This window comes from Pieris napi, chromosome 8 (assembly GCF_905475465.1).
Source record: "Pieris napi chromosome 8, ilPieNapi1.2, whole genome shotgun sequence".
Lineage (NCBI taxonomy): Eukaryota > Metazoa > Arthropoda > Insecta > Lepidoptera > Pieridae > Pieris > Pieris napi.
Window position 1 is genome coordinate 544892 of NC_062241.1, and position 26056 is coordinate 570947.

Sequence of the window (26056 nt, forward strand, 5' to 3'; positions counted from 1 at the left end):
ACCTAATCGTCGAGGTTTATAATTGAAGATATCCCAAAAGCGTTTAACACTAGGTGACAGTTGACAATCACGTTTAGAACATATTATGTTCAAATTTATAGCTGTTCGGAGTTCATAAGTTACTCGCTATCTACTTTTAACTTAGGTGAATGTTTCGCTTTAATTAACTCAATATTATGTTCACGCAGTTTCTGGGTATATGTCTACATATGGTATGAATAATTGTACTTATTACATACAATATATACACCAACCGCAGCAATGGAGATGGCCCTGCAGATCTTACCCCTGGACCTACACATACAGCAGGAGGCAGCCCTGGCTGCTATCAGGCTTATGGTACTGGATCTATGGGGAAAAAATCACTACAGTACACACACAGCGATTCTCAACAGGGCAACAGAGTATCAACCTCTTATTGCTGCGCCCTGTGATAGAATCACTAACCAATTAATATTTAACAGGAAATATCATATACAACTGAGAGAAGAGGAACATGACCGGTCGACCGTGAATGAGCTACGTATATATACAGATGGATCCAAAACAGGGTCTGGCTCAGGCGCTGGCATATTCTCTCTTGATCTCAACATCAACATACACCTACCCTTGGGCACACAGAGCACGATCTTTCAATGTGAATGTGTCGCCTTAACCGAAGCAGCCAGAGCCGTGCAGCGGCTAGGGATTAATGACTTTTGCATTAAATTCGTATCCGACAGTGCATCCGTGCTGATGGCGCTCGGAAACAAAAAAACCAACAGCAAACTAATACTGGAGTGTCATGAAGCACTGGAGGCTATAACCCGAACCAATAGGGTTACCTTACAGTGGATAAAGGGACACAGTGGATCTCTCGGCAATGATGCTGCGGACGAGCTTGCGAGAAGAGGCTCCGGAATGATGCCTGCTGGCCCGTATCCGCTCCTTCCTTTGCCCTTCTCGCTGGTGCGAACCTGGATCCGCCAGAGATCCGCTGAACTCCAGCAACAACGATGGTCGCATGGTGCGGCCTGCAGACAGTCCAAAGTGGCTCTGCCAGCAGTAAACCCGCAACTGACAAAGCGACTACTTAACTTAAATAGAACCAACCTTAAAATAATGATAGGGACAATAACGGGTCATTGCCTCCTAAATAAACATCTTTTTATCCTAGGCGCGACAGACAGCCCCCTGTGCAGAGGCTGTTTCAGCGCAGAAGAAACAGTCACCCACGTAGTCCTGGAATGCGAGGCTGTGGCTAATCAACGTGAAAAAATCCTCGGAACGGTGAGGTCGCTCCGGGAAGCCTGTGAAGTGCCCAGGAGACTTCTGTGCTTCTGGAAGGAGCTAGGCTGGCTAAATTAGCCAGGACTCGTACGCACAACGGACCAACCACGAGTCTAATTGCGGAAATAGGAGTCCTTCTACCCTAACCCTAACCCCTACATACAATATACACCATGAACTTTATTCTGTTGTTTTGCCTTCGATTGAAAATATATTGAACGAATGGCTGAGTTTAGGCCGTGCTAATATAATTTGAAGGTGCATTTGGTGGTCGGGCGGTATGGCGGAATGTCTAGCAGCGCCGATATCAAATATTTGCTAGACGGCCGTGTAAATTACAAGTTGAGCAATATTGTGGATATAACTTTTAGATAATTATAATAGGTTAGAATCTATTTTCTTAACAAGACAGAGTTTACTTGTAATATGAACATCGGGAAGAATATTTGATTACAATTTTATTAATTAACAAGACATGACACAAAGTTTGGAAATAATTAATAAACTCCTTAGATAGACGTTTTGTACGTCGAATGAACTGACAAAAAAAGGCTTGCTTCATGTTCCTGTACAGTAAACAATACTGTTAGTCTTTTCGTTTAATAATCTTGTTTTTTCTGTTTCTTTTTTTGTATGTGTTACAAAATAGTTGCCGCATTGGAGTAATCTGTAATGGTAAGTTGGACAAGATGGAGATCCCAAAAGCCGTAATTAGTCGGAGTGGACACATTTCTACGTTATGTTTTTGCTTTCATTTCATTTATAATACATTTTTATAGGCTTTGATCAGCTTTCGATTTTATTGCCAGTTCTTCTCTTTCGCCCTACGCCCTTGATTAGAGAACTGGCAGTAAATGTAAAATTAGAAGCATTTTATGTTTATTTCTTTTTTGATGTTCATAAGTGTACATTGTGTTACCTATATGAATAAATGATTTTTGACTTTGATATTGAACAGCGGCACAAGGCTCGCCTAATATTAAGTGATACTCTCATGATATGCCCATGGACTCAATGCCAGAGGGCTCGCGAGTGAGCTGCCGGCCTTGTAAGAATTGGTACAAAAATTCTTCAGTAGGCACCACTATGTGGTGGTTTGAAACCTATGTTTTCTTATAAATTGCTGAGTATAAATAAGAATTAAAACCGTGGAAGTAATATTAATTAAATAGACGCCATATCCACATAATCGTTCCGTACAATATTCGGAAAATGTAAAACAGCCGGCGGGCGCGGTGCGAGCTCTAAATGTTTCATAGCTCTGGTCGGTGAATTTTTACTTATTTACTAGTACACGGGCTAACAGTGCAGCCGCAAGGAAGCAATACCTTGAAATATGTATGCGGCATCCTGTAGGGCTGTCAATTTTACCCAATTATAAAGACTTCTTGTTTTTACCCTTAATATTTCTTTATATATATTTTTCCTTACTAAATGAGAAGTATGCCTGAAAACCTTGCCTAGATATCCCTTGTTAGCGATATGGTCGTCCGTTGCATTCCTTATAATTTTTATGTTATTCGTTTTTCTTTTATTGTATAGTAATAATAAATAATATAAGTCTTTATTCAGACAAGATACAATTTTATTTAAGCTAGAATATACATGTTAGTATTGAAAAAATTAACTTAAATATAGTTGAATTCCCTCGACAACCTTGCCTGTTTGCCTTTTGTTGGCAAAGGCCTCCTCCATCGAGAAAAGGGTAATAAGGCCATTGCAAAAATTGCTTAATCGATTGCTTGCTTGTCGAATTGCTTGCTAAGTCGAGAAAAAAAATTCTCGACTTAGCAGGCGCACTGCCGCGGCCGTGCCGCCAGATAAATTTAATAGAACATAATTTAAATTGAAATTTTAAAAAATTTTTGACAGCCCTAGTAGAAGGCACGATAGAAACTGTTTGTGCATTCTATTTCGCCAAAACATTGAGTGAGTACTCTTTGCAAGAGCATTCGGTGAAATTGTCAGATAAAATGTTAGGCCATTTTGACATCAGTTACTTTACAGTAGCGTAAAACGTATGAAGAGCTGATGTCTGTTCTCTCTGTGTAAACTTTAGTTTTACATCTTCAACTGGTCACAAGCTCTTGGATTTAAAGCAGTCGAAAAAAAGACTATTGCGATGTTTGCAATAAGAAAATTATTTATAAATCTTTTATTATTAAATGATAAATAAGTTTAATTACACGGTTCTCATCTATCTCTTTTCATAACAGCGTAAACATAATTTGACAGTAAAGCTAAATACTTAAAAGCAGTATTAAGAATATCCATAGCGCTAAATCACCTCCATCATGAGCACACTTTTACACCATCACACAAAACAGCAATTGCACTGCAATATTACTTACTTAAATGTAATTTTTATTGATTTGTTCCTTTTGTAAATGTATGAACATTTTTGTAAATATTATGTACAGTATAATTGTTCTTTGTTATACATAATTTGTGTTTGTTGGAGGATTACGAAATAAATATATTAGTACTTTAGTTAAAAGAGTTCAGTAAGAATATTGTTTAATAGAGAAAAACTGACTTAACATTTATTTAATATATATGTTTCATTTATGTGTGTATTAATCTCAAAATATTCAGATAGGGAACCAAGCACACTTTATTTATTTATTTATTACAGAAATACATACATTATCCTTACAGACTATGCCAATACGATAATGTCGTGAAACATTAAATAAAATATAATAAAGTAGATACATATATAATATTAAACACATAATATACACAACATCGCTACTGTGAATTCACTCTGCGAACATATAAATATGTCGATAGTGTCGGAGACAGCATTCAGTAGGCGCAACGTTTTTGATAACTTATGAACGTCAACAGAAAAGATGTTAAATTGTTTATAAATTTACATTTACTAAAAGTTCGCAAGTCAAATCGTCAAATTTATAAAAAGCTTTATAGATTAATTTAGAGTTTTGAATTTATTCTGTGATAATTCACTGATAATTCTTTAATTTCGCTTGGGAGTTTGTTGTAAAATCGAATACAATTTCCATTTAAGGAGTGGTTTATCTTCTGGAACCTGTTTGGTCGTACGCTCGAAAGAGAACTAATCTAAATTAGTTCTCTATCTATCTATCTATCTTTTTCGAGTATTATACTGGTGAAAGTCGCCATTTGTTTTAAAATCGCTTGTATTTTTAATAAATGCTTATATCTATAAAATCAGAGATGCATATAAAATAAGCGAATTAAAACTCTTATATAAAAGCTAACATACAAAATTTGGAAAATCATAATTCCAAGTTAAAATCTACATTAACGTTCCACAATCAAATATGAAGGGCTTAATATGAAACCTTTCTTTATAAGAGCATTATTAATCAGGCCGAGTGGGATATAATCAAATTATGGCGCTCGTGAAATTCTGATTTAACCTAATTTCACTGTTGATTTTACCTTTATTTCGTTTTGTATTTGGTTAGGTTAGGCCGCGATTTTGTTTGTTTTTATTCAACATTAACATATTTATCTGCTTAAAATATGTAGAACAAGCTTACAACTATATTAGGATAGGATATAAATGTACCTTATAAGCGTCAAATTGAATGTGTTGTAGTTCTAGCAGATCGAATCTACATTGGAGACGCTACTTTTTTATATCAAACCGCTAGAGAATGCCACGTTTGGAAAAATTGAGAGGAGGCCTTTGTCGAAGGACTGCTGTAAATAGATAAACAACCGTTTGCCGAATGATAAATATTATTTTACTTGTTACATATCCATTGCACCCCCATTGCCACGCATAAGTAATACCTGCACCCGTCTGATGCAACAGCATTTTAAAAAGAAGTGGACAACAGACATCGATAGCTGAACTTCGCTCACTGCAGTGTGCTTCCGTCCTGCCCTTGTCATATTTAATTAGGTTCAATTATTGTAATAGTTTAATTAAAGTAATTTAAATATAATTTGATTTTTTTAGGATCACTACTGGCCCTCACTTAATTTATTTTGGGCACATTTACTTTAAATGCAACATGTACGCTAAACAGCTAAAGGCTTTTCCTATTTTGTTCCTTTTTTATTGTTCATGAATTCGTTGTTATGCACGTTCGCCTCAACATGCGGTTAATGTTTTAAATACACCCTAGTAATTCTATCTACCAATCGTTCCACGTATAATTAAGCAGATTTGGTGTAATGAAGATCGTGCGACAATGAAGCATAAGTTACTTAGAGTTGTTAGATATAACACATGTAAGGAAGCAAACGTGTGCAGCATCGAGCTGCCACACTTTGTAGTTAAATTAGTTTATAGAACTTTTTTGAGACTTCCAATATAATTCACTATAGGGTTGGAAGATATAATGAATACTAGAAAATGATAAACGAGCTAGGTATGTCTATTGTTGCTTCCCTCACACTGTAAAATTCGATTTTCGTTAAGGTTTTTATGTTTTATTTTTTTTATCTCTTCGTGTTTGTTATGTCTGTCTATAAATTTCTGTGTATACGTTTATTGAGAAAAAAATGTCCCAAGATTAAGTCTCTATCTTTCAGAATTTGGAACCACTATAGTGAGTAATGCGGTATTTCATAACACCTAGACATGGTATGTTTTATTTTAGTAGAGCCCTGCTAGCAGTAACAGTTTTATTACATATGCTGAACAAACAGGGTATACGTATGGCCCAGGCGCGACCATTAACAAAAAGTAAATATTTATTTATCATTGTGGCCCTGTCGGCGCCACTAACACAAACTTCAGAAATGAAGAGTGCGACTGAAGAAGTAGCCCTGTCACCGACAGAACCACACTAATGCTTAAAAGATGAAAGAAAAAGCATTCTACAGTTGCAGAGATTCATCATATTAAACAATGATTGTATTAAATTAAAAACGCACGCAAGCCTAAAAAGTTAACCAAGGTGACAAATCCAAATAGTTGCAAATACACTGTACGCTATTTACAAAAATTTATTCTAACAGCGAAAAACGCTGTGGAAATAGGGAAAACTAGGTAATGTAACATATTTCTCATATATTTTATGAAAATGAAGACTCAGCTCCGTAATATAAGATTTCAGTTACGGTCGTAGTGGAGTTTATTTCCTTTATTATGTTTATGTGACTATACATTATCAGATGCATGAATTTACTTTACTAATTTTTTAGTTTCAAAGGATAAAAGGTTTTTTTTATTATGACAATTTTGTAATATAAATGCGGCTTTGCAGCAGATTTACAAGAAACACACACAAAGATTTCAGTGTGCAATTACGTGTATATCGCTAATCACACAGAACTATGTTTTTATAAAATATTCAGAATTAAATAAGGGGAATTTTTCACATAACTGTCTTGCGCACAACTTAGATTTGTTTCGTCGTTCACACACACACACAATTACACATTCACATCATCATCACACAGTCATCATTATATTTTTTTATTATTTTTTTTAACAGTACCCTCGTTTTGAAAGCAATTGTGTTGGTTATTTTTGTTGAAACTTTGTTAATTTAAAGAAGAGCGAGGCTTCCCTATTACAGGTCTCTGACTTACTAGGGAGGCCTCAATCTGTATTCTATTGTACATAACTAAACAATTAATAAAGAATTTTGTTTTTTTTTTTAAAGTTACAATATGTACGAGCCAAGGCGCACCTAAATCGTCGGAGTATTTAACATACAACTTGTGTCAATGATGTAATAAATTCGCGTTTATATTTATATTTCATATTTGTTTTATTTCTCTATTCCAATGTGTCGCGTGCGTGCCTGAATGGCGCAAGTTACGGTAACGTACGCGCCGGTCAAACTTTGTATTGATGCTGCGATGAAGGTAGATCATTGGTGTTTCATAATTGACAGACTATTAAAACAGGAGATACACGTAGCCAACCATACGAAATAATAATAATAAAACTTTATTCACGACAGAAATGAGGTTGTGACAAAACTGATGTAACCCCACAATAGGGAGCCGCTGTGTTGTGGGGTGCTTTTGTTGTTTTTAAAACAATTTTTATAAGAAAAAGTAGTTTTAGTGTTACGTCTAATCAAAAAGTCGTGTTTGAGTATGTGAGTGGTTGTGTGTTTGTGATAGTTTTTGGAAGCTCTGCAGAATCTAAATCCAAATAGGCTAGCATAATTTTGGTTGAGGTTTGTGAGAATCTATCACGATAGTTTCACTATCTCAGAATGCTTCTATGACAGGTAATCCCGAATCCGAATCTCGCACGCGCATTATTTAACATTGAAGATATAAAAGAACAATTTACATAGAATAAGAATATTCGTTACTTATTTCCATAGTCCGAAATACAAAGGTACTATTTTCAAACGGCATTACATTTAAAATAATGCAAATTACCGACAAAAGGTCAAAATTGTAATTTTTCCGAGTGCCGAGATCAAACAGTTATGTTACTTTTGAAGGCTTAACGAAGGCTTTAAAATAAAATATTGTAAAGGCTTCGTTGGATTTAACAGTTGCATTTGTTTTTCACAAAAGATTTTAATTGAAACAGCGTATGCACTTTGTGAAATATTTTATTTTTGTATCTTTATTTTACATATGTACATTGTAACAAATTATGTAAACATTTTAATATTTTCTAGGGCCGCTTCCTCTTTTTGTCTTAAGAATTCAAACAACATGGATGTGCTCAAGCATACGTAAGATGTGTTCATGAAAGCATTTCCTAATATCTTTAACGGATTAACTTTAAAAAATACATCATTTACTAAACACACTTATTATATTGTGTAAAATAAATTAACTGAGTGCATAGTATAAATATGACATTCTGTTTTTTTTTAAGTTAGCTTTTACCGTAGCGCAATTTATTGTATGCAATATAATTTATAATAATGTAATTATTTATTTAACTTAAAAAAATGGTCAAACTTAGAAAAATGGTCTTGAATATAAACCTCCTCACTGTTCATACATTTAATGAATAGATATTAAATGGCTACATAGTCGTATTATAATGTTCTTGAAACTAACGTTGTAACCCACAAACTAAGAAAACCGCCAAATAGTTCCCTTTGGAGTAGAGAACCATGGGCCACAAGGGCACAGGTGTTTTCGTATGTTTAAGTAAGTTAGTTATTAACTTTTATATCATAGCTATAGGAAATAGCAGGTGAAACAGCAAGTGGTATCAATATACCACTTGCTGTTAGATTGTTGCTGCACAGATAGTGGCACTGTCTGACAGGAATGGCGAGATTTGGAGGAGCTCTTTGCCAAAAAAGGTCACCGAGATAAGAGATATCTAAAAATAATAAGATGATATAAATATAGTGTTTAAGTGTAAAAGTATCTGAAATAAAATTATTATTATTAGTTATAGTTTCATTATAAATAAATCTTTCTCATTTTTGCATATTTTACATTCTGGAATACAGCCCTTAGAATTTATTACGCTTTTACATTCTTCACAACGTAAATACAGTATAGTGTTCGACAAACATCGCTAGAGAAATGAAAAATCACTAGAATTCTGAATTCCCCGAGGGTCCGACAGAATATCTAATAACACGCTCAACTAGTGATTCCCCTTCCTCGGTAATTTCAGTAGATATACAATTCCAACTCTTCTCCTCTCACGAAAAACTGTAGATAGAAGAAACACATTGTATGCATATCTGTTTCTTTGTTGGTAATTGGAATTGTCGGAATAGCTGTAAAAGGTAGTTACCGCAGCCCATTTACACCCATGTCAGTCAGTGCATTTGCGGTACTTGATGGAGAAAAGAACATATTCCCTTCTTTTTTTCAATATACAGTAAAACCCATTAAAAAAACAAATCATGCCTTCGCCTCAAGTTCCTGGTCCCTCTCCATCCACCAAGGTTTTCATAATGTAATTTTTCTACTGTATTTTTTATTTATTTACTGGAAACTGTTCAACAGAGGTGTTTTACTTAATTTAGGTGTAAAAATTCTCGCAGCATAGTGAAGTGCATTTTTCATCAGCTACTCAAACAAGGGACCAGAAATAGTAGTGGGGTTCCATTAGAGAATTCTGTTCGTTACATAAGTAATTCTCTGATGGAACCTACTTTATCTGTTGGTTACTACCTTATCCGTATACTAAGTATATTATTATTTTCGTATATTACCACAATGAGACGTAGTATTTTTCTGATTATTACTGAGCAGTGTTGGCCTAGTGGCTTCAGCGTGCGACTCTCACACCTTAGGTCGTCGGTTCGATCCCCGTCTGTGCACCAATGGATTTTCTTTCTATGAGCGCATTTAACATTCGCTCGAACGGTGAAGGAAAACATCGTGAGGAAACCGATATGTCTTAGACCCATAAAGTCGACGGCGTGTGTCAGGCACAAGAGGCTGATCACCTACTTGTCCATTATATTAAAAAATGATCATGTAACAGATTCAGAATATAAGGCCCAAAGCTACAGAGGTTGTAGCGCCACAATTTTTTTTTAATTCTAATTTTATATAAATTACTAAAGTATGTTATAGGTCCAAGCAAGTTATTTATCCATTGTAAATACTGTTCAATAATCTTTTTTAAATCATATTTCAGTCACTTCAAAATCTTTACAAGAACAGAAAGACGAATCGAAAGACATTTCGAATACAAGATGCAGAGAGTACATTTTAAAGAAAGAAATATTTAATAAAATAAGGAAACCTCTGGAACAATTTACATCGCAAATTTTTATCGTACTCGTTTCCATATTGTTTGTTTAGGTGCTGTTTGAACTACGTCACGTTATTCGGAATTGTTTAACAGAATACTGTACTTTGTGTGACATGTAATTATTGTATAACTTTGTTCTATGAAAACTTATTTAGTCCTTTGTTTTGTAACCCGTAACCTCAATAGCAGAAATAGCCAGGCTTCTTTCGTATCTTTAAGGTTTTTTAAGGTATTATTAATATTGTTTCACCGGGAATCGAACCTATTTAAAGCCATACAAATTATCAAACATCTTAGATTCACCATATTAATGTGTTGATATTATAAATTTTGTAGCTAAAACACGATTATATTTCACTTGTAAACTAATAATAATTGTATTTACTTTGTGGAGAAATGAAGATGTTGTTCTTTCTCCTTACTCCTCCTCCTGACTGACTCCTCTTTAACTACCGAAGGTCCGACTGGTTCTAAGACTGTGGGCTATGATTAAGAAGTTGTATATAATATACCTACTGGTCTACTAAATAATTCGATTAGAACACTATTTAATAATAAAACTATAATACAGAATTAACATACACTCATAGCATGATAACACTACCTCAAGAAGCTATAAGCTCTTCTTACTAAGGATACAAAAATATATTGATAGCAATGCTGACAAAGCCTTGACTTTGAAGATAGTTTAGCTTAATATAAGGATAACACACACAGCTATCATCTGTCTCGTTCCTATATGCATTACTATATTAATACATTTAAACGTGACTTTGTTTTACTTTTGCATTTTACTCTTAAAATTCAAAGCCAGTGAGAAATATACATCTTAACTTAAGTAATATGCAGTAATACAACAATGATTGCAAAAGCTGTAAGACGTAAAACAAAGCGAACGAGATTTATCTCTGGCAACAATTTAAAAGCACACGAAAAAGAAAAAGCCCCTTGTTTTAGTGCTCTATAAAACTTGCATACATTAACCTTTGAAGCTTTCTTAAAAGCCATCTCGGATCTTCTTTTATTACCGTTTCTTTGTTTACAAGATGCTGAAATACACCCGGGAAATGCGCTAGACATTGTTGTTTGCGGGGTGAATTAGTTAATAGTTTTTCCAAGTTTTTAACGCTCATAGCGTTGTTAAAGCGTCGAACTTTCGGTATTTCAATATTCATTAAACAGTTACATAGTGGATTCCTACAGTGTATAGGTTGAGGAACCGATACCTAGATAGTTTTTTAATGTTGGGCATATTATCACATGTACAGACTGTAAAAGAAACCGGCACGATCCAGAACCGACCCTAACCCTGGTTGTGTCAGAATGAAAAAAAAAACCAAGTCCATTGCTTGAAACTTGCTTACAATAAAAGGAACGAAAAAATTGACAGTTCTGATAAATACAGATATTATTGAAGAAGATATATTGATTTTTGGATGGACGTGCTCCGTGAACCTATTTAGTATTAACGGAAGCCGGAACGTGCAGCTTTTAAATAGAAAATGTTATTAACGATACAAATTGTATGTTAAATTGAAACGTTTGACCTGACCTAAACAATGTCGGATTGACGACGAATATTTAACGAACGATTTCGTATTAAACTGTACCAAATTTATCGAGCTTAACTTGATAAACATAGTGCAATGCTTAGGAGATGTCTATTGTGTGTGATGACGGTTAGTTATTATTAATTAAGAAGAGAAGAAAAAAATTCTTAAATCTTCTTAAGAATTAAGAAGTCATGTGGAACATGGTGTAATGGTTGCAGGAAAAACTTGGCGATTAAAAAGAGTGGCGGATAGTTTATTGCCAGTTCTTCTCTTCCGTTCTACGCTCTTGATTTTAATATGTATTTCTTTTTTGACGTTCATAAGTGTACATTATGTTACCTATCGGCCAAAACTAATAATGTATCCTCAATCTATGATTATAACCAATCTTGGACTGATTCATATCTAAAGACCGATCTCCAATCTGCATGCCAATAAACATTTCTGCTATCCGCTTGTTTATTTGACAAAAGATTGACAGCAATCTTTTGCGTGATCCTTCCCTCTCGACCGCGTTTCGTTCAATGCAATATGTTGTGTTCAAGCATACCAAAAGTTTGCTGTTTTTGGAACGAATTAAAATAAGTAAGACTTAGGGTCTGTTTCACAATGTATGGATAAAGTAGCAAATAGCTATGCAACGTTTTTTTTGTTACGAACAAATAAAGTTACAAAATTCTATAGAAAAACATAGAACCTTAACCTTTTTGTTGGTCATTTAATATTACTTGTAACGAAACGGGCTGTCATTTTCATATGGTATTTTTGTTTGATAGGTTATTGAGTATTTTAGTACATATTATTACAAATATAAATTTTCTCGGAGTAGTTTGTGTATGTTGTTTTTGTGATTCGAGGTTGGTTCTTTAACTTAAAAAAATGTCTACGCAAAAACGTGAAAGAAGCGTCAATTTCAGCCGGGAAGAAGTTGTCCTTCTAACTTCGCTTGTTGCTGACCATAAAAATATATTAGAAAATAAAAAGAGTGACTCAGTCACCTGGCAGGAGAAAGAGCAGTGCTGGAAGACGCTGGAGGCGCTGTTTAATAGCACAAGTGGGGTAAACTTTCGCAGTGCTAAAGCTTAAAGAGGGCTACAAGAAAAAAGTCTGCCTTGATACATGCTGAAACATATCGTACAGGAGGTGGCCCTAGTGCTGCTACTCCTCTTACTCCCTATCGAGGAAAAAGTCAAAGACATTATATTGTTGTCTGTCGAAGGAATTGAAAGTCAATTGAAAGGAAGAGCTTCTAAATAAGAGAAAGCAATGGGCATTTGAAGAGGAAGAAAGAGAGCATAAAAGAGAATTATGGGCCATAGAAAAAAATATATTGTTAAATAAATTAGAAAAATAATAGATTTTGTGCCTGGAGCGAGGATGTATTGTATTAAAAATTTGTATTTTTATTTATATAAAAGCATTGAATTTTTATTTTATTTATCTCAAAAATGTTGTAATTTATTTATAAAATATTATAGTAATAAAGCAAAATAATCACTTATAAGATTACTTCGCACACTTGCATTTCCCACGTTGTCAATTGCGCTTTGATCAATATCATCAGCTGGTTCATCTACTTGTTGCAGTAGTTCAAAATGTTCATCTCGCATATCAATAGCAATATTGTGCAACACTGCACATGCCACTATCACAGCTTGTACACGAGATACTTGAAGCAAAACCTTTTTTGACAAACCGATTTTGGGGAACCGATTTATTCCAAACACCATAATATGTCCTTTCCACCACATTTCTGCTTCGTATTTGAGATTCGTTATAAAGATGTTCTGCTGGAGTCTTGAGGTTTTGAAGTGGAGTTAGTAGGTAGTATCAATAGTAACAAATATTTTTGGTTGTAGCTAATATTTAAAAAAAAGTTACAAAAGTTGATGAAAAGATGAAACCTGCAAGAAGTCATATGATAGACATCACTTTGTGTAAAAGTGTCTCCAAAGCTTCTTTTGTTAACCTAAATCTAAATGTGAATTCGGCGTCATTCAGGCTCTGGATATAATTAATTCTTGTCTTCTTATGTCTTCGCACAGAAGTACGTTGTCTTCTTCCAGCTTCAGAATTACTATCCCAATCGGATAATTGCATTTAAACTTCCAAATCACTATCACTAGAACTGGAAGATGACGAAGATGAATACATTTTCCCAATGAATATTAAGTTAGGTCGCAATCCCAAACCCAAATCATACCAGTTTCACCGATAGCAATCCGAGATTGATTTGGCCAATCGAAGCAACAGTCAAAATGGACAGATAGGTTGTTGGCATGAGTAAACATTCATTTTCATACAGAGGGCAATCTTCAATCTCTTATCCGCCCTCTGAACGATTGGTTGAATAATTAGATTGGTATCTCAATCCATGTATTGAATATTGGCATGCTTTTCTTTAGAAATGGATTGAATTGTCAGTCTATGACAGCTAAAATTGGATTGATATTGCATATTGGATTTGGCCGTATATGAATAAACGATTTTGGATTTTGGCTTTTTTGACAAGTCACGTTAGCCAACCATGTCTGTTTTTACGAGAATCCCTTTTCGTATACATATAATATAATAAGTTGTAATTATTTTTATTATAGTACATTTTATTTGCTGTTATAAAGCAATTTGATTTAAAAGTTGTATTTTTGTAATTGAATTGAAAGAACTGAAGTAAAATTTATAGCTGTTACAATACAAATTACAATCTACAATTTGCTTTTCATATTTTAAAATATTTTAAACGAACTTACCTATAAAGAAAAGAAAATAAAAATAGACTTTATTAGAGTACAACATAATCAGGATTACATTAAATACATGTCTATATGTTTAACATTAGTACACGACCTCCGACGGAGAGATAGACTCCTCCAAATTCTTCCACTGACTCTCTACCTCGCCACCATTTCAATCCTTTGCTTACTATAGAAATTCGATATGTTAGGTACACAGAATCTCTGTCATCTGCAGTATGAACCCAGTTTATTATCCTACCAATTTCTTTCTTCTTATAGGAAAATATTTCAGGGTAAGTTTCGAACTTACAAGTATTTACAATGTTGGAAGCCTGACAGACCGCATTACGAATGCATGACGTCGCGTTGCGCCGAACTACAAGCCAACATTGCTTTCAGAATATTGTTTACTCGGCGACCAGCACAAAACCTATAATGCAAAGTTATATTACAAAGGTAAAGTTGAAAAATACGCCAGTTTTTTACTGATTTTGAACTAAGTACAGTCAGAGGTCTTTTTTTGTAATTCTTTGTCAACTTATTAATTGTAATTTCATTGTTTGTGCCGTCTACACCTTTTATCCAGGTTTACACGTTGGCTACAAATTGTATAAGAAGAAAGTTTATTTTCTTTTTTTTTCATTTCGCTTCGAAAAAAAATTGTCGCAACGATTCCTTAACGAGAGACGAAAATTTATCTAGGGTAAGTTATATGACTTATTTCCTTCCGTTTTTAGGATCAAAAATCCATGAAAAGGGTCCTCTGCAAAAACATACATTAAAGCAATTCTACTTTTTTATAGGAATACAATTAAATAGCGTTTCGATTAGTATTTAAAATTCTGGAAAACTCCAGCTAACTGAGATTTAACAAAAATATTGTTGGCATCGCAGCCAAATGGAAGCAGATGTAAGCAGTGGAGGAAACTATTTTTTGTGAATGCAAATTGGTGCAAACGAAATGCGGTTACAATTTTTGTTTTTAACCATGTAAATGGTATTATACTGCAATTGTGGTTTTTAACGCAGATATACCTTTACTGTTAAAATTTAACAAAACATTTTAACTGTATAAACGGCGTATAGTTTTCGATTAATAAATTATTTTTAATCATTATTCTTCAACGAACTCCAACTGCTGTTAAACAGTCGAAGCGTCGCGTTATATTTATTATGATAAATTTACGTTTATACAATAAAATATAATAATTTAATGTAATAAATTAGTTTGTAGGCAGTCCGTACCGCAAAAGATACTTTAAAATTCAATATAACTTTAAACAAAAATACTAAAAAAACATGTATTTTATAAAGAAATTAATGATAATTACCTATATACTGAATTACAATGCAATACAATTATTATCACATTAATTGAATTGCATTGTAATTCATGAACTGGGCGATTAGTTATTAGTTAATTTAATGTTTGTTGATTGCACTTCTTGAACTATACCCTTAAAGTTTATTTTTTTAGTTTTTTATCGTACTAGTGTTGCCTGGAAGAGATCGCTTGATCGCCCGTTACATCGCTAGTAATGTTATTTGTTTTTATTTTAATGTAACGCATAGGTTTAAACAAAAATTAATACTTTGTGTTTAACAATAATATTCTTTTACGTTTTTTTGTAAATAAATAAGTACCAACTGTTAACAATAAATCTTCTGAAACCAATAAGGATAAAAAGATTAAACGACTACTTCTAATGATGTCTGATTTAACCGAATTTAACAAAGTAGGCAAAACTTAATTCGCGGAAGCATGAAGCAATGGTTCACTAATCTCAATAGAAGTTGGCTATCAGAGTCATGAGGCGGGCCGAGCCACAATACGTTCTTTGTGAGCTCACATTATGTGCTCTGCTGAGTCTCAACCCTATTACTGATCTCTCAAAACTCACCAAGTTGCTTTAAGACCATGCCTATAGTGGAAGCGGAAGAGAGCGCGTTTTGGTTCTGTCACTAGACATCTTAAAGTGGTCCTCACTAAACAGACTTATACACAGACATTCTGCGTTTGATTCCCGTTGAAAGATAATAGGTTTGGAATGCACAGGCTAATCAATGTGTTACCCTGTTCTTATATTTAATATTGAGGTACTGTGTTGTCAAACATTATACGGCAATGAATTTGTCTATAAAGTAGAATTTTTAAATTGGAACACTTAGAAACGTGGAGCTTATTACTGTTTATTTATTATCTAAGAGTTTTTTTAATAAATACATATTATTCCGCTTCCGCTGTATTCATAACGTGATCATTACGAGGAAGGCGATCTTCAAGTATCGTGCAAGAAATTGCCTGAACCGCTCGAATTTTGCAATGTAAGCACCGAATTGTTTACAAAAGCACTTTATATTGGTATCACGAAATGTACTTAACTACGTAGTCCACTAAACGAACATAATTTGGAAAAGGCGACCGTTGCGATTGCATTAACAATTTCCCGTACCGTGTTCCTTAACTAGTTCCATAGTAGTTTAAATATTTACTAAATTTATTCATTTATCATCTATATTATAAAACAAAAAACTTGGACAAAACAATATTCAAATACAAAACAAATTACATAGATAAACAATATATATGAAACAGAAAACATAAGTTAGTACATTAATAGACAAAATATTTGCAAGACTGCATAACTGTCGAAACATTGATACCTACTGTTTAAAACTAAGGAATTTCACAAACTTTTTCCGACAGCTTTTATATATTTTATATAGTATGGAGACCACATGAAAATTTATTTAAATAGTTTTATCAAATTTTTAAAAGAAAAATTATATCTTTATCTACTTATGCTAAGTCGTACGCTTCGGGAGATGCAGAAATGAGACGGCACGAACTATGACTGTTGTATGTAAAAATCCCATATAGTTTTGATGTACGGGAGGTCCTTTCTGAATCTTACCCTCAGATCTTTTACGAATTAAAGTCCCCAACTGATCCTCCGATAATATTCAATATAGAAGACCGTTTGGTGCTTTAAAGTTTTTCATTTACAACTGGTATCTTCTGCATTTGATAGCAGTGTTGGCTTAGTGGCTTCATCGTGCGAATCTCATTGCTGAGGTCGTAGGTTCGAAGGTTCTTTCTATGTGCAATGTTCGAGAGGTGAAGGAAAACATCGTGAGGAAACTGGTTTTGATCCAAAAAGTCGTCGGCGTGTGTCAAAGGACGCTGATCACCTATTAGATTGACAAATGATCATGAAACAGATTTAAACATCTGAGGCCCAGACTTATAAAGGTTGTAGCGCCACTGATTTATTTGTTGTTTTGGGAATTTATACGTAGACCATAAAACCAAGTATGTAGTGAGAACTCAATTTCCACATTTAGACGCACAATAATATTGTAAACGTTGTGCGTTAAGCGGATTAAAGCTAATATGTGTTTCTTATATGTATATAAAAGGTATCATAAAGAATTAAAACAATGTGCTGTACATTAGAATCTACGTTAATAATAATTTTACATTTAAGTATTTACTAGAAAAAAAAAAGAGTTTTTGGGTGTGCCATTTCTGTAAACCAAAATCTATTAACGAAATATTTGAAACTTTAGAATGAAATGAAAGAGAGACAGCGGGTGGTACATCTTTATTTACTCGGTGTCACAAATAAAAGCCGGGTCGTTGTTTACATAAATAATTATATTTACAAACAATATACTGAAATACATATGGAATGGTATGATGGTCTATTTTGTTTTTTGAAAATTATTTCTGGTCATACTATATACTATGGGACTGAGCCTTACAATTTGATCTTGTTAACAGCTTGGTTAAGTCCCGCTTTAGCTGCAGCAGCTGGTTGAAGAGGGTTTTCTCCAGAGGCGACGGCTCTTAAGAACTGAAAACGTAATAGAAACATTTAATACGTGCGAGTGTAATAGTGAAGACAAAAAGATGTCGATGTGAAGTGTCGATAAAGAATACATAAAATGTATATGCTACATCATGTGTTCTAAAATACCTGAGCCAAAGGTTGGAGCGCGTACTGGGCAACCTGGATGACTTCAGGAATAGCGGCTGCGGAGACTCCAGCAGCGACGTTGTTGCTTCTAATGTTGAACGCGTTGTACAAACGTCTAGCCACGCAGTATTCCTCGTTCAAGAGCCTACAATTTTATTTTATTAATCAAAAATCGAAGTTATCAAAAACATTAATCGCCTTATGCATGTTACATATAAAATACTCACGCAGATTGAGCTGGTGCAGCACTGCTTAAGATGGCGTCCCAAGATTCTTCGAATTGGTAGGTTCTTCCACCACCAATGCAGCTTCCACGGGGGCCGACCTATAACCACACTCATTGATTAGGGTTGGCCTAGTGGTTTAATGTGCGACTCTCATTCCTGAGACCACAGGTTCGAACCCGGGTTGTGTACCAATGAACTATATTGGCTTTTATCAGACCAGCATGCATTAGACTCAAAAAGTTGACGTGTATCGGGCACAGAAGCTAGATAACTTAATTGCACATTTTAGCAGGACCAAGAAAACGGTCTTAGCGTCACTGGTTTTTTTTTCTTATTTACCAAGGCATGACATGTTGTATATACGAGTAGCTCATGAAACGTCGAGTTATCCAATAAATGTTGTAAAGTTAAAAAAAATCTAATTCTGACGAACTAAAAACATATATTTTTAATCAGTTTTAATTATGGTTGTAATTTAACAGATTTAACACAACAAGAAAATCTTGTTCTGTCATGTAGATTTCTTACTAATAATATCCTCGCAGAGTTTTACAAAAATAAGTTTTTGTAAAACTCTGCTTTCTAAAAGCATTGATAAATGTAAAAGTGCATACGACATCATCCTTCACAATCCATTATGCGGTGTGGACAGCTATCAATTAGCCCTCAGCGAAACCATTAATAACAATAATACGAAGACGCGATCAATACATGATAAATGCATTTCATGTAAATTGAACTGCAACTCATGCTATGCATCTATTTCTGACAGAATAGGTCGGGATGAATTGTTGAATAAATTCTGAACAGTTTGAAATCCATGGGTTTTAGCCGCGTTGTATTTTATATATATATATTTCTTTTTATAACGAGTATTTTTTAATCTATAGATATATACGATATAATATGTTACAAACTCTTTTTTCTAAAATGTATGACAATTTAAGTAAACATAAATGTTACAAAAAATAATAATAAATACAATTAAAAGATAAAATAAAATACTAGAAATTTTTGTTAAGCAGAAAAAACAAAATTACCAGCAAAACAGCGAATTAGGTATGAGATAGGCACTTAACAATGCTTTCTTTAATATTATAACTATCGTATTTGCCAAATTATTTTTGCTATGAAAATAGTATTTCTCTTTGTCATTTTTATTTAAGATGTTAGAGACAATGTCATCGTTCTTTGTTATTCAAAATGAAACTATGTCCGTGGACTAGACCGCTTTAAAACACAAAACATATTTCATTCTGATATCGTTACCTATTTTAAGGTTTGTGCGGAACTTCTGCATAAAATTATTACTAAATAAATAGATCGTGTATTAACTAAAACGTAATAATTTGCTGTCAACTTTCTGTACGTGTTATAAAATCCTACAAATCAATATACATAATAATATAATACGAATTATGAATAAAATTTCTAAGTAGCGGCATTTACTTAGCCTTTTCTTGACACGATTCCTTTGTAGTATTCTAGCCTTCTTATTTCAAAGAATTCTGTATTTTATTTAAAAATACTTATAATTTCAAACAACCAATTAAATAACCGTTTTTCAATGCGAGTTTTTTTTTAAAGAATGTGAAATATTATAAATAATAGTGTAAAGGGTATTAAGTTAATTTTTTTGTACTGTTATCGATACAAACTACTCATGAAAAGCTGGCTATACAACCAAGACTTGTTACAGTAGTTAATAATATTAAATATTAGTTACCGAGTAACGGACAGCGCTGGGATTGACAATCAGTTGGGCAATGGTGTCAATGTTGTTGGAGAGACGGGCTACGAAATTGGCAATAGCTTGACGGAGACCCGATTTATTGCCTGATTTAGCTGAGTAGGCATATGCGTTGATGAGCTGGAAAAAATTTAATAAAGGAACGCATTATGTTATGTTGGTCAAACATTTCTCAATAAATCAATCTCTGGACTTTGATTGGACACTTATTATTTGCCTAAATGTTATCACACTCACTGAACGATTAGTTCTGGTATAGTACTTACACCAGCAGCTTCACAAGAGTCGCCAGATGTACCGTGGGAGAGTTCTCCAAGGGCGGCAATGGTCTGGATGACTGCGGTGGCTTTGCTGACTGGGTTGGGGCTGTTAGCCAAATCGTTTAGGATCTGGAGTAGCATCTGAGCGTAGAGGGGGATGGATCCACCGTCTAAGTAGTCAACGGGGCCCGACACTATGTAGCTTTTGAGAAAAAATATAATTATTAATTGCACCTTTAATTTTACACATTTAAATAGGCGCCGTACGGCCCGTTAAGCATTAAGCAGTTTGGCATCACTCAAAAATGTGTGTCTTGTTAATTTATCAATATTAGACATAGACATAACATTTATTACTAACGAAACAAACACACAAACTGACAAAATAAAAATAATGAAAAATATTTTTTTTTTCTTTTAAAGAACAAGGTACGTGTTAAATGTAATTCGTGTGAGTTGTGGTTGAAACTGGCTCTGGCTCGGCATTATGCTGAGAAGCAAACTGTTTCACAGCAGACTGTTCCACAACATATTGACAACCTTTATGTGCCTACCGAGCTGAAACAAGTATTACGCTGGGAATCGATGATGAACTATGATGTCAGGATTACGTGCTTTACCAACAATAGGCTATCCTTTTAGTAGCAAGGCACGCTATAAAGATATTTAGCTATACATTCATTAAATAATCATATCATTAGTTAAAAATGAAAATGTAAAGTGTAGTACAAGATTTCTTATGTAACATAGACTTTATATATATAAACTTCCTCCATTTTAGTCGGGATTTCGTTTATTTAATTTTATCTGCTGCTTGCCATTTTAACCAGGAAATAAAGCATGATAAAACAACTTAGGTCGTTTAAAAAAGTTAACTAAAAATCAACTTTACCTGTTTACGAGTCCGCCATTGTCTGGGACTGAACCAACTTCATTTGTGTTGTAGAAGGTGACGGCAGCGTTGGAGGGTGCAGCGAATGCACTCTGAACAAAAAATCTGCATTTTATTCACAATTATACATATAAACTACAATTATCTGTCAAATTTATACTGCTTTTACAAAAGTTTTAAACAATTATCTTTAATTTCTAATAGACTGTTGTTGACTAGCAGTGGTGGCCTAGTGGCTTTAACGTGCGACTCCAATCCCTAAGGTCGTAGGTTTGATCCCCGGCTATACACCAATGAGATTTCTTTCTTAGTGCGCATTTAACATTTCGCTCAAACGGTGAAGGAAAACATCGTGAGGAAACCGGCTTGCCTTAGACCCAAAATGTAACGGCTTGTATCAGGCACAGGAGGCTGATCACCTTCTTGCATATTTAAGATTGACTAATGAAACAGATTCAGAAACCTAAAAAGGTCGTAGCGCCACTGATTTATTTATTTTTAATTTCTATTAAACCTTTTTATATCTACTGGCCCTCGTTACTATATTATTTATAGTTACTATATTATATATATTATAATAACATTTTCTAATGTTTATTTCATTTTTATAAGTACATATACTTAATTTTAAGCCAACATAGTATGGCTGCGAGAATTTATTAAAAAACTACGACATTACTATGACACATTGACTATGACATATGACTTCTTCTTCGATATGTGTTAAATTATTAGGCTTATTCTTCGATAAATTTTCATATTTAGATAAGTGTATAGCCACCCTAATTAAAACTCATTGCGAAACCAAACAACGCCGTTCGTAGTTTCAATCAACAGACCAAAATCTAATCCTGCCAAAACATTGCTCTATGATAATTACGTACCACAAAGCACTACAAAACGATTTCCGCTCTCCACATCTGCAGTTAACAAGCCTTCCGCATAATATTCCCAATTTCGGGGATCGACTTTTGATTACCATTCAAATATATTGACTGAACGTTATATAACTAACACAAGATTTATATTGAAATTGGATACAATAACGTTGGAATGGGTATCGCGCTTGTAAATTACCAGTGCAGGCGTAAATTTGGTACTAAGTGTATGTGGGCTGAAAAGTTCGTAGACTGAGACATAGATGGCGCTAGTAGTATTAAATTAATATACGTATTAGTTAGCCCTAACCATCAAAAGAAACGTATATAAATTTGACAACTGTCTTACAATTAGTTAGTGAGATTTTGATTGAAGGAACTTTGGTTGGTTTAAAAAATATTTCATCAACTTCTTTACATCTTCTGAAACTTTATGTAACGATGACGAGTGCTAACTAATCACAATGGTGGAAATGTTTAGTCTCTATTTCACTGATCAATTCTTCCAACTTCCAAAAGGTTATTGTTCTGTGTACTCGAAACAATTATTGCGTTAGAATCGCGTTTTAAACTCAAATTGATTTTTATTTATTATTTATAATCAATTGTTTTAATATGTGTTGCTTGCTCCTTACAATGAGTGACGGAATTTATAGTGGGTTCTTCTCATCCGTCCCGACCTTGATTTCAGAACTGGCAGTAAATGTTAATATTCAGAAACATTGCATTTCTTCATCTTGACCTTTATACATACATTGTATTACCTATATGAAGAAATTATATATATTTTAATTTGGCTCAATACTCGCAATATATAATACAGCAATGCGTAATACGCACATCAACAGCTAAGCCTTTGGTAGAAAAAATTGGTTCAAACTTATATAATGACATACCTATCAATTTCTAGATATAATGTCTATACACTGTACGTGTAGGTGACAAGAAGACAAGTAAGTGAGCCCATATAGATAATAATTATTTAAGATACAAAAATTCGATGTTCAAAAATCGATGCCTAATCCGAAAGCAATAAGCACTCGATTCTAGCGTTACGGTTGATTGACATGTAATACGGTTAGATGAAATCGTCCAATCTGGGCTATGAACACGATTTATGCAATGACACGTAATTCTCTTTATGCGTTTAGTTGTTGAATGTTGGATTTTTGTGATATTAATAGCATTGTGAAGCAGCGAAAAAGATTATCATGGAAACAGAGAATCTGAAGCCTTAATTATAATATAGTAACACTTTTATTTAATATATAACAGAGAGCAAACGGTCTAGAGGCTCTCCTTATGTTAAGTGATACCGCCCGTAGACAGTAGACTCACAACACATTAGCTCGGTATTTAAGAATTTGTACGCTCTTTTATTAAAGGACCCTAAGTCGAATTGGTTAACACAAACTGCCTTAAAAATACTCTGTTGTGGGACGACGGACGTTGAGGTGATACCTACGTGTGAAATTTCGTATTCGACGTCCGATGAGGAAAAATATAACTTATTGAAATCGATATAAAATAATGTATGAACAAATTTTCTGTACAAATTGATAATCGTTCTGTATTTTTATAACACACAAAGAAATGTGACTTAAATTAAAAACATACTCTTATAAAATACAAAAGCGAAAACACGCAGAAGGTACGATAGTGAAAAACTAAAGAAGCAATTACGCTTTTATTATAGTTAAGAAATAGAATAATTGTAGAGTCCTTTAATACTTCACCAACAAAGGAAAATCTCGAGTCTTGTGTAGGTGGAAAACTAAGTACTAGGGTGACGGTGATTTTGCGTTTCTGTTTTTAATAGGGTCCGAAATCGTATGACCTTGCTTTATTCGCTTATAATAAATTTACACTTAATACATATATTCTTTAAGTCTAGGCCTCAGATTTCTGAATCTGTTTCATGATCATTTTTCAATCTATTAGGCAAGTAGGTGATCAGCCTCCTGTGCCTAACACACGCCGTCGACTTTTCGGGTCTAAGACATGTTGGTTTCCTTACGATGTTTTCCTTCACCGTTCGAGCGAATGTTAAATGCGCACATAAAAAGTCCATTGGTGCACAGTCGGCTATCGAACCTACCTCAGGGATGAGCGTCGCACGCTGAAGCCACTAGGCCAACACTGCTCAAATCAAATACAATGCTAAATACATTTTTCTATAATAATAAAATCACATATTTTAATTGTTGCGTAGGAGATTATCTTAAAACAAACCGTGTGATAATAAAGTTTTAGATTTAAGAAGTTTTAACTTTATAGAGACTTTACTTTTCAAGAAGATTTCATGCGCTATTTCTTAGAAAAGTCGCTGTCGCATTAATATTAATAATTAAACACTTTTTTCACTATTCCCCATACCTCCTAAATCATATTCCCTTTAGAGTATAAGATGCCGTCACTTGCAGAGTGATTTCTATACGGGATCATGGATATCCCGCGAGGATGTCGGGGATATATTTTCATGTAAATTCAACGCGTTATTACTAACATCACTATGTATATATTCATCGCTTTACATCTTGGTGTTATTATTTACCATATTCAATAGGCATTTACATATTTTAAGAATTACTAGATAGCTTTTTGAAAGGCTTACGTAAGGTAATAATTAATTGAACAGAAATAAGGCACTAGTTTTATACATAGAATATTGTTTGGTTAATCTTAAAAACTAACGATTTGAATTGAAAAATTGTTTGACTGTTTAATAGTTCAAAACACGCTATGTCCAATGAATACGGGTAGAAAGTTGCATGTGTAGAAATGAATAGGAGCAAATCTATATTAAATAGAAATCTAATCTTTTTTCCTTGTTTCCCTCGGACAAGCAATAAAGCTGGGGCAGGCGAAAAACAATAAACGACTCAAATATAAGAGTCTTTCCTCCACCTTGGGCTGTGGGGTTCAAGTGCCAAGGATTTGAGTTGGCATCTGGTAGATAGTACCGGTGAACCCAGAGCTGGTGCTTTCCTCGCTCAACGAATAAGTATCGCAATGCAGCGAGGAAATGCTGCCAGCTTTAAAGGTACACTGCCACAGGGACCAAACTTTTTAAATTTGTTTTAATTTTCTATTTACAAATTTTTAAATATTATTATTTTTACTATGTTAATACTAGGTTAAGAAAAATATAAATACTGTATATTTGTTTAATTAAAATACAAATTTATATTTCAACAGAAATAGAAAATAGTGGGTTTTTAAGAGTTTAAATACGGAAGATAAACAATATTTTACATGTTCTGACAGACTAACCACGAAAATAAAACTGTAATTTGTTGGTCTAGATAAGTTCTCAAACATACACACTACAGTTTGCTCAAGTTCAAGAGCTCAATGATAGAGTAGCTACTAGCTACGTATTAATAAAAAGCTAATTAGCTTATCAATTCTTATAGAAAAATCACTTACCTGCGCAGCGAGAAGTACCAATAGAAAAGGCAGCATTTTGCTGGTCTTATAACGACCAAACGGTATAAACTATACACATATAAACTCTTACATACCCCTATATATACCTATATAATAATACATACAAATTGATCCCATATGTACAAATAAATGCTGCAAATATTTACCTATGTATAACATACATAAACCCTATTAGAAACACATAAGGTTGAAAATTCAAAACGCTTAAGATGTCGGATTAAAATAAATTTAAACAAAAGAGTTAATTGATTTGTCTTTATCAAATATTAAATTGTTTTAAATGAATAGTAATTGATTACAATGTTAGTCAATGTAAGATGTTTTTGTTTAATTATAATGAACTAGTTGGTTTCCGCAATTTCGTATGTAATTCAGGACATATAAAAATGCAATTCTATGCAGTTTT

At 33.8% G+C, this 26056-nt stretch overlaps 1 protein-coding gene across 1 annotated transcript; it reads right to left on the bottom strand.

Annotated features, from left to right (window-relative positions):
- Positions 1-17803: 17803 nt before the first annotated feature.
- On the bottom strand, positions 17804-25731 carry LOC125051845 (fibroin light chain-like). The gene is made up of 7 exons (XM_047652428.1): positions 25630-25731; positions 21323-21414; positions 20437-20632; positions 20147-20290; positions 18421-18518; positions 18194-18338; positions 17804-18070 (listed from the first exon to the last, which is right to left on the bottom strand). Exons 1-7 carry the CDS (start codon positions 25663-25665, stop codon positions 17975-17977), a joined length of 807 nt encoding a protein of 268 aa, XP_047508384.1. The 5' UTR covers positions 25666-25731; the 3' UTR covers positions 17804-17974.
- Positions 25732-26056: the final 325 nt, after the last annotated feature.